This window comes from Oryctolagus cuniculus, chromosome 5 (genome assembly GCF_051225735.1).
Source record: "Oryctolagus cuniculus isolate XC-2025 breed Fujian yellow rabbit chromosome 5, ASM5122573v1, whole genome shotgun sequence".
Taxonomy (NCBI): Eukaryota; Metazoa; Chordata; class Mammalia; order Lagomorpha; family Leporidae; genus Oryctolagus; species Oryctolagus cuniculus.
The window spans coordinates 71,922,961-71,933,212 of record NC_142871.1 but is presented as its reverse complement, the minus strand read 5'-3'; the positions used below and the strand labels follow the sequence as shown (position 1 = coordinate 71,933,212).

At 50.6% G+C, this 10,252-nt stretch overlaps 1 protein-coding gene across 1 annotated transcript; it reads left to right on the top strand.

Annotated features, from left to right (window-relative positions):
• Nucleotides 1-784: 784 nt before the first annotated feature.
• Nucleotides 785-8,825, top strand: PRDM13 (PR/SET domain 13). Its single transcript, XM_008263636.5, has 4 exons — nt 785-1,034; nt 2,520-2,651; nt 2,941-3,061; nt 6,254-8,825. Exons 1-4 carry the CDS (start codon nt 891-893, stop codon nt 8,014-8,016), a joined length of 2,160 nt encoding a protein of 719 aa, XP_008261858.4. The 5' UTR covers nt 785-890; the 3' UTR covers nt 8,017-8,825.
• The last annotated feature ends 1,427 nt before the right edge of the window (nt 8,826-10,252 follow it).

Below are 10,252 nucleotides of genomic sequence, written 5' to 3'. Positions count from 1 at the left end.
TGACTTCGCCTTCTCAATTTGATCCCGAGCCTTCGAATTTCGGGGAGAAACAGGACCCGGGTGGGGGTCGGAATTAAAGCGGTCCTTAGTAGAGGACTGGCCTGAACCCAATCCCCTGAAATGGTAATATGGTCGTTATTTAAAAAGTGTAGGTATTTTCTGGTGTTTTCTCATCAAGTACCTGCCTAATTTCTGTATGGCACACGCCAGAAATCAATAGAAGTTAACAAGTCCTCCAAACAGTCCCCGTCTCTTTGTTTAATCTCCTTTACAATAAAGCCAAGGGGAGAGAATTAAAAATCTTTGAAGTAGACCAAGGCTCAAAGGAATCAGCCAAGTAGACTTAAAGTAGTCACTTATTTCCCAAAACTGGTTTGTCGGCGAACAATAAAAGGAAGTAAAATTTATGGAGAAATTATACAGTGGATTTGTCACTTAAAATATCGTAACTGTCTGGGGAACAATACCCCATGCTGAGGATTAATGGTCCCGCCGGACCTTTGATTCACCAGCGCCTTTTCTTCGCCCTTGACAAATTGGATTTTTAGGAATGGGAAGGTCGCCTGGACCATTGTGTGCTAGCCATTCAGAGGCCTCGATTATGCAAGGGGGCTGAGGGAACCACTCCATGTGACCCTCTCGGGTGGGACTCTGCAGCTGCTTCGCAGCGCAACTCTCTCACCAAACTCCGCGCCCTTGCGCTTGCAGTGCCAAAAGGCGCCAGCCCCGATTGAAAAGGCGCAGTGCATGCCCGCCCGCGTCACTCCGCGGGCGGAGGACGCACGTCGGGGCGCGGCTCCCTGGCTTGCGCGCTGCTCCGGCTCTGTCACTCGCGCCCTGCGGAAGACCCTGCGCGCCCCAGCGACTGCCTGGCGGCGGCAGCAACAACCATGCACGGAACCACCCGCGCTCCGGCCGCCAGCGTCAGTGCCGACTGCTGCATCCCAGCCGGCTTGCGCCTCGGGCCGGTGCCCGGCACCTTTAAACTGGGCAAGTACCTGTCAGACCGCAGGGAGCCTGGGCCCAAGAAAAAGGTATTGGCCTTTGCGACCTTCACCCCCTGCCGTTTGCCTCCCTTCGCCCTGACCCAGGAAAGGGGTAGAAAAGGGAAGGGGAGGAAGGGGGTGATTGAGTCGTTACCTGCAACATCTGCCAGGTGGAAGGGGACTCCGATTATTCCTAATAAGTCTCGTTAGTTGAGAGCTGGATGTGGGCTGAGCTGAGGGGAGAGAACGTGACTGAGAACGGAAAGCCCTTAGGTGGATGCACCGGACTCTCTGTCTTCAGCAGTGCGGGAGGTCCTCCCGCCCCCACCCGCGTCCGCGCCTCTCTGTGAAAGCGCCCTCCTCTCTCTCTGCGGGTGCAACGCGTTGCGGACTTGTCTTGCGTTCTCCCCTCCAACATGCTAATTTGAAGTTTACATTTGCCTTAAAATACTTTAATTCAATTTCCTTGGCGGGGATGGTTGCGGGAGAAATAACCCTCAGAAGCTCTCAGTTCCTGGAACCTCCCCAGATTTTTCTTTCCGCCGTTTGCCTGTAGGTTTGGGGTAAGTGGAGAGAAAATGAGGCAGGTGGTTGCTCTGTCGCGAGCTCCAGGGGAGACGGGCATCCACCGGTCAGGGCACCTGCAGCCCGACTCTGAGAATCCAGGGTCCCAACCAGGAGGCGCCAGGGCCAGCTCGCTAGCTGTGACTCCTTAAGCAGCGTCACGACCCCTGACTAGAAAGGGGATTTAAACGTTACACCCACCCCCACCCCGCTCGCTCCTTGGGAGTGTCAAATAGCTGCCGGGGTGTGAAGGCAGGAGTCTGAAGGGAAGGCAGGACCGTAGCTGAGCTAACCGCTGCCTAGAGCCTGTTTGTCAGAAAGCTCCAGCGTCGGGTCAGCGGGACCCGCATCTCGCTGCAGGTGCCATCAACTCTTCTTCTCTTCGTCTCCCCCACCCCCACACCGCCCACAGTTTCGAGCGGGGCTCGCGGCGCACCACGCCTTCCTCTTTAAAGGCGATTTAATTGCTTTTAAATGGACGGCCAGCTGCGGACAAGCCTTTCGCTGCATGTGCTTTGTTCCCAGACTTTGGCTGCCAGACTCGCCTGCACCTAGGTGCGGTGCAGCAGAAACAGGGCGATGGGAGGGATTGGGAAGGAACGCGCTCTCTTGGCGCTGGGACTGACTTCACCACGTCTCTCCCGGGTGTTCGGGCTACATTCAGAACCCCAAGTGCCGGAGCCAAGGTGGGGGTGGGAGGGTTTTGAAACATGCCCGCCCCTTGTCCCCGCCCCCGGTGTTAGCAAGGTGGGGCGCACGCGGAGGGTACTGCTCTATCAGACTCCCCGCTTTCTGCCTCCACTCAACTAGGGTTCTAAGGAACCAGGCTCCTGCCAGCACTCGGTTCTGTCCTGGTCAAGGAGAATACCATAAATTTCCCGAGTAGGGTGGGGTGAAGGAGAAACTCTCCCTCTGGTTTGTGGGGCCTGACCGTGGGGCGCGGGAGAACGACCACTGCTTGTGTTGCAGGTGCGCATGGTGAGAGGGGAGCTGGTGGACGAGTCGGGGGGCTCCCCTCTGGAGTGGATAGGGTTAATCCGAGCAGCCAGGAACCCCCAGGAACAGACTCTGGAAGCCGTTGCAGACTTACCTGGAGGACAGGTACTGCGGACTCCCCACACCCTGTCTACCCAACCGTCCTTATGGCAGCCAACAACACTGAGCAAAGCGTTTTAACTAGAAGTGTCATTTAAACCTCCCAACTACCCTTTAAGGTAAATGCTACTGTATTAGCTTCCCTTTGGAAGGATGAGAGAAGCGAGGTTCAGAGAGATCCAGTAGCTTCTCCAGGGTCACACAGCACCAGAGGCTGGGATCTGAACCTTTCTTCTCAGTCGCTTCTTGATGAATGAACCCGGAAATGACAGCTGTCCTATTCCTTGGGTCTCAGATCTTCTACCGAGCGTTGCGGGACGTCCAGCCTGGGGAAGAACTGACTGTGTGGTATTCCAACTCCTTGGCTCAGTGGTTCGACATCCCCACTACCGCGACCCCAACGCACGACGAGAAAGGTACCCCCTCTGAGAGGGCTGCAGGCTAGCGGGTGGGTGAGAGTCTAGACCTCCTCTGGTCTTCAGGCGCATCCCCAGATTGGAAGGACTTTTCTCTGGAGCTGTGTAAAACTGAGTTCACTCTCCCTCTGTAGAAGAGAGGCAACGTCATCACCACCTCCTTAAAACAATGGTGACGACAGCGACAATTATAAGGTGGCTCACTATGGCAGGGAGAAATACCAATTTTGAACTTTATTGGGTCATGCTTTTCTATTGCATGCCCTCAACGACATTATATACTCAATTAACAATCAATAAAAGAGCCTTAAAATATTGCTACTGTGATTACATGGTGAGTTCCAGAGAGCATACCTCAAAGCTAGAGTGCTTTCACTGGGTAGGAGAGCATCTCTTCACTGGCTTTCAACAAGACCAAGGCAGGTCTACAGCAATTTACAAGTATTACGGTACTTATGGCTGGTCAGTTGGCAGGTACTGGGCCCTTCCATTTAAAAGGTATTTGTTCCCTTTCCCCTCCCTACTTAAATTGAATCTGGGATGTATCCCAGTTTCTCCTCAGATTTATTTGATTTATTTGGTGCCTTTCAAAGCCAAGAGCAGATTTATGCAAATGGAGGTGCAGTAACTAAAGAGAAAGGGAATTTCAAACATTCCCTAGAATACTGAAGAACACAGGAAGTGTTTCTTATACACAATGCTTCCATGACTTTCTTTTCTGCCTCTGCCAATTATTTTACTTTGTAACTTCTCCCAAAGACCCATTTATTTTTTAGTCAACACTCCACCAATGAGACGGAATGAAGTTTATTGAGAACGTTAAGTTACTTCTCTTTAAAGTATCACTATTGTCTGTAAATTAATTCTACTATGTATTGGGTAGATTTGCATGCAAGTATTTGTAAAAATTATGCTAGCATAGTTTGTTCCTTTCATTGCATTGTCTTATATTCTCTCATCAACTTCTTTCAGTAAAAGCAGCACGGTAAGAGCCCCCGTATTAGGGAAATCTCAACTCAGCCACTGCAGAACAATTTGTAAGACCCCTCTCCCTTTTCTAAATAAACCACCCTTCCTTAAGTACCCCCAAATAGTACCAAAGCAACTTCTTTTAGTGGTGACCCTAAGAGTTTGTATTTCAATCAAATGAGCTATAAACATCATAGGAACAGATGTCAAAATACACACCATTTTCCTTTTGAAGAAGGTTTGAGTTGTTCTGAACCTAACTTCCCCAGCTTGGAGATGTTTGAAATCTTGACCACCTTAGGTTTACATGAAGGAGATGGGAGAAAGTCACTTATGAAGTATGTTTGATACACTTGGCATGAGTTGGATTTCAGTCTGGAGATCATGCCAGTTTGTTAGAATAAACTGAAAAGGAGATATATTGAATTAGAAAACACATTTTGCTTAAATTGTGGAAACAGGAAGACATGAGGTATGGATGCCAGTCTTCCAATCCTGGATTCTTGAGTGGTTTTCGTTCCATAGCTTGATTAAGAAATATACTGTCCCTTAGTCTTAACAACCTTGCTTTCTTGGTATTGCATTGAGGTATATCATTCTGGGGCAGACTCTGAAAATTCCCTGATAATAGGAAAGTTCTGAACTTAAGAAAAGGGAGATTATTTAAGATAATACATTGACATACTCATCAAGAGGACCCAAGAAGTCTCACTGTCTCTTTTTTTTTTTCAAATTTAATTGACATGGGTGTTCAATACAAGGTAATGAATATTGAAAAGGTTTGCACTGAATCTTTTAACAATTAGGGTAGGATCGCACAGGCAAATCTCCTTTTCCTTTCTCTTTCTCCCTTTGCCTTTTTGGAATTATATGCTTTTCACTTAACTTTCATCTTTATTGTGGAGATGAGATACTATATGTTTTATGCATATATACAAAGGAAATCTGTATTTTCTCACCATTGTTATTTGCCTACTAATGTTTGAGCTTAAAGTTTAAACTTTCCCATTAGCTTTTAGGAGACTGATGTATACTTTGAATACTTCCTTGTGGGTCCCTTCAGTATTATCAACCGTATTCTAAAAGAAACTGAATTGCAAGATTGCGCTTCTCTGTACAGAAGTATTATGACCTTTTTGAATAGAAAGTAACTTCTTCCATGTGATCAGAATCTTTATCATAGATATAGTTGTTGATTGTGTTCACAGAGTCTGGCAAAAATTAAAAACAACTCTTGCTAATAATATTAAACACACATATTTGACACCCAAATATCTATCATGCCTGATAGAGAATCCTATGCTTATTAAAAAGTCTTCCTATTTATCTCACCTATAGATCCATGTAATAAAACACAAAGTAATCTTGCTTTTCCAAGGACTTTACTAAAATTGGATTACTATAGCTATCAAGGAGTTAACCATCAGGATGAACAACTCAGGGGATAACGCAACATCATCCTTCTTGGAATATCACCATCCTTTCTAGGATATCAGGACATAGGATTTGTCTTTTCTTCCTCCAAATTAAATGGGGTTAAAGAGGGAGTATACAAATAATTTTGAAGAACAGCAAATTATAGTCCCTATGTGGTCCTTCAGTTGGTCACGCTCCAGGAAAACCTCAGGCAAAGTGTTAAAAACTGGGAGGGGGTAGAAAGGGTGGGTAGTGGACACAAAAGACATTGTTCTATGGAAGGGAATGATTACATATGGCCCATACATACAGGATATTGTCTCGCCTGGTAATGAGGCGCTCATGACCATTAGATTGGCCTTTGTTCAGTTTATCCAAACTCCTTGACATACGCCACCTATTCTGCAAACGCCAACAGATGGGCCCAGGCCCAGCACAGCCTCAACACTTGATTTAAAGCAACAGCTGCTCTCTGCTCTTCCCCGGCCAGACTGAGTACTGCTCTACCAACTAAGGTTTGCTTGGATGGCCTGGAGGAAGTCTTCCTAGGAAAGGTCCAGGTCGCCCCTCTTGGCCTCACAGTAGTCCCAGAGGATGGTGATGATGATAAGGATTGGTCATTTGGAGCTTATGGGTTCTTGATACAATAGGGATACCGGCGGCCCCAAAGATTCTCCTGCTTCTCCCATTACCGCTGGTGAAAACCTAGGCTTTACCGGGCGGGGTGGGGAGGGGTGGGTGTACTGCCGCTTTCTGTCTGGCTTGCTCGCCTCTCATAGGGTCGCTTTCTCACTCTTTCTCGCCCAGGGGAGGAGCGCTACATTTGCTGGTACTGCTGGAGGACTTTTAGATACCCTAACAGCCTCAAGGCACACCTGCGTTTCCACTGCGTGCTCAGCGGCGGCGGGGGCCGCGCCTTCCTGCATCACGAGCACGCGGCTCGCCCAGGAGCTGCCCCGGGGGCCGATGGCCTTGGCCTCTCGCTCAAACCCTCGGTGCCCGACTTCGCCGCGCCCGCAACCGCGCCCGCAGGCTCTTTGAGGCCCCACCCGCAGGCCCCACAGCCCTCTCAGGGCTGCGGAGCGCGGGAGAGCATCAAGCGTGAGGCCTCCTCTGCGCCCTCGGCCACCTCCCCACCCCCGGGCAAGTGGGGACTGCCCAAGAAGGGCAAGGAGCAGCCGGACCGTGCCCTGGACATGAGCGGGGCCGCTCGAGGACACGGCCACTTTCTGGGCATCGTGGGCGGCTCCCCAGCGGGGGGCGGGGGGCTGGCCTTCTACCCCGGCGCGCGCTCGGCTTTCAAGCCCGCCGGCTTAGCCAGGGCTGCCACAGCCACGCACGGCGACCTCTACAGAGAGGAGGGCGGCGGCAAGCAGGGAGCCGGCCTAGCCTTGGGCAGGTTGCTGGGTGGGGGACGGACAGGCGGGCGCCCCGGGAGCGGGGAGAACCCGGCGGCGGGCGGCGCGGGCCACCACCATCACCACCACGCGCATCACCACCACCACCACCCCAAGTGCCTTCTCGCCGGGGACCCGCCGCCGCCGCCGCCCCCACCGCCGCCGCCGCCTGGCCTGCCCTGCTCCGGGGCCCTGCGCGGATTCCCTTTGCTCCCGGGCCCTCCAGAAGAGGCATCGGCCTTCAAGCACGTGGAGCGCGCCCCGCCCGCCACCGCTACTGCGCTAGCCGGAGCGCGGTACGCGCAGCTACCCCCAACGCCAGGGCTGCCCCTAGAGCGGTGCTCTCTACCGCCGCTCGAAGCTGGGGGGCTCAAGGCCTATCCTGGTGGCGAGTTCGGCCATCTGCCTGCGGTCATGCCGGCCTTTACTGTCTACAACGGGGAGCTGCTCTATAGCTCGCCGGCTGCCGCCGCTTATTACCCGCTCAAACTGCACTTTGGCGGGCTGCTCAAATACCCTGAGTCCATCTCCTACTTCAGTGGGCCCGCAGCTGCGGCTGCAGCGGCCGCCCTAAGCCCTGCAGAGATAGGCTCCCTGGCCAGCATCGACCGTGAGATCGCCATGCACACGCAGCAGCTGTCGGAGATGGCGGCTGGGAAGGGCCGCGGCCGCCTGGACTCGGGGACGCTGCCACCGGCCGTCGCGGCGGCAGGTGGCGCTGGGAGCGGCGGCGGCGGCTGCAGCGCCGGCAAACCCAAGACGGGCCACCTGTGCCTCTACTGCGGCAAGCTGTATTCGCGCAAGTACGGGCTCAAGATCCACATGCGGACACACACGGGCTACAAGCCACTCAAGTGCAAAGTGTGCCTGCGGCCCTTTGGAGACCCCAGCAATCTCAACAAGCACATCCGGCTGCACGCCGAGGGCAACACGCCCTACCGCTGCGAGTACTGCGGCAAGGTGCTAGTGCGCCGGCGGGACCTGGAGCGCCACGTGAAGTCGCGCCATCCAGGCCAGAGCCTGCTTGCCAAAGCGGGCGACGGCCCGGGCGCCGAGCCCGGCTACCCCCCGGAGCCTGGGGATCCCAAGAGCGACGACAGTGACGTAGACGTCTGTTTCACGGACGACCAGAGCGACCCCGAGGCCGGGGGCGGCTGCGAGCGCGACTCCTAACGGCGCTACCCGGGCAGGGGTGGGTGCAGGGTCAGGGTGGAGCGTGCGTGTGTGTGTGTGTGTGTGTGTGTGTGTGTGTAGGGGTAGGGGGAGATCCGGTTGTGTTTCGGGGAGGGAGCCAGCTTTGGAACAATAATCTTTCGGAAACTCGACTCGGTGTTCAGAGGCGGGCCGCCGGTCACATCCGCTGCACCCCACGCCTCTGCACTCCTAGGCTTGACCTTCTGACCACGTCTCTGGCGGTCCGCTCTAGAGGTTTACGGTCGCATGAATACCAACGTCACAGCACCCTCCAGGTGCCAATTTTAACGGCCACGTATTTTAAAATTGTACTTTTCTGTGGAGGAAAGTGTGCCTTTTGAAACGACGTTTTGTGTGTATTTTACATTAGTTTCACTGCATAGTGGCGACTCGGCAGAGGTGACATGCCTACTTTTTTCCATTTCATCTCTTCTTATGTCGCGTTACGGCTTGCTGCGTTGATTATATAGTGGTAGTGGGTGTACAAATTGATCACGTTCCAATTATTTATGAGATTAATGATACATGTAAAATATCTAAAGCATGAATCTAAGAGCATGCAATATATGATTTTAAAGAAAAATCCTATTTGGTAGAGTACAAATGTGGTGTGTGTTGTTTTATTATGAATGATGTACAGTGGATAACGGTGTTTTGGTCTTGGTTCCATTTTGTGCAATCTTTAAGAAAAATAAAGATACAAACGAGAGTTTGTTCACTTAGCAGTTTCAGCAGATTTTTTTTTGAAAAAAGAATAGTTTAATTTTAAAACAACTTTCCAGGAGACGCCACAATAAAAAAATCATAGAAGATTTGATGATTTTATTATTGATAAATAAACGCTAAGCTGTGTTAAAACAGGAGAAATAGGCTATCTTTCTTTTCTTTTTCTTTTTTAAAAAACATGTTTATCTGAAAGTCAGTTACAGCAAGGCGGGGGGGGGGGGTGGAGAGAGAGAGAGAGAGAGAGAATCTTTCATCAACTGGTTCACTCTCCAAATGGCTGCAAGAAGCCAGGAGCCAGGAACATCCTCTGGGTCTTCCACATGGGTGCAGGGGCCCAATCATCTTCCACTATTTTCTCAGCAGGGTGGTGGATTGGAAGTGGAGCAGCTGGGATTCTAGCCAACACCCATATGGGGTGCAGGGTAGGGGTGTGTATGGGGGGTTGCAGGGTGTGGGGGAGGGGCTGCAGATGGCAGGTGCTTAACGATCTGTGGCACAGCTCTGGCCCCTAGACCATTTTCAATACTTGCATTTCACAGGTCTCCAGATAGCAGGCAAAGCAGTGGTTTTCCAAAACCATTTTAAATCATGCTAAATATTTTCACATTATTGAAGATGCTTCAAGAAAAAAATTCCCACATATTGGGACACACACTGTAGAAGAGTGGGCTAAACTGTTGTGTGCCATGCTGGCATACCATGTGGGCTGAATTTGGAGTCTCAGCTGCTGAACTTCCCATCCAGCTCCCTGCTAATGCTCCTGGGAGAGCAGCAGAGGATGGTCCAAGTGTTGGGTCTCTGCTACCCATTTGGGAGACTTGGATGGAATCCCACTGGGTAGTGAACCAGCAGATGAAAGATCTCTTCCTCTCTGTCTCTCTCTCTCTTTCTATAACTCTGCCTTTCAAATAAGTAAATAAATCTTTTTAAAAAATTCCACATAGTATGCCTTGTCAAAAAGAATGGCCAAAAATTGCTGAATCACTGTTTTTTGTTGTGTTTGGTTTTGACAACTTTCTCTGGGAAGCAAAATACCTTTTAGTATTCAACAAATACTAAAGGAGGATATATTTTGTTGTGGGTGCTGACCTACTGGCTTAATGTCAGTTTCTTTTTTTCTGTGCACTTCTCCTAACAATTTTGTGCTGTCAGTGTTAATCCCATTTTACAGATGAGAAGCATACTGTTCAGAGTCTCATAATTGGAAGAGCAAAATCGGATGCACTAATTATATTTACTGGTTTTAAAAAAATTGAGGTTAGCCAAGGAAGGATATAAAAAAGACTATAATCTTATTAGCTAAAATTAGAAGCCATCCCTTCTCTCCATACTCTGGGGAAGATTTCACTCTAGGAAATGGAGTATTAGGTCTGCAGTTAAGGGCATGTACCCTAGGAGCTCAGATCTGCAGCACTTTTCTGAGATTGGTTCAGAGACTCTGATAAATCACCAAAGGGTCTGGATATGACACTGATGCTTTTACTCTCTT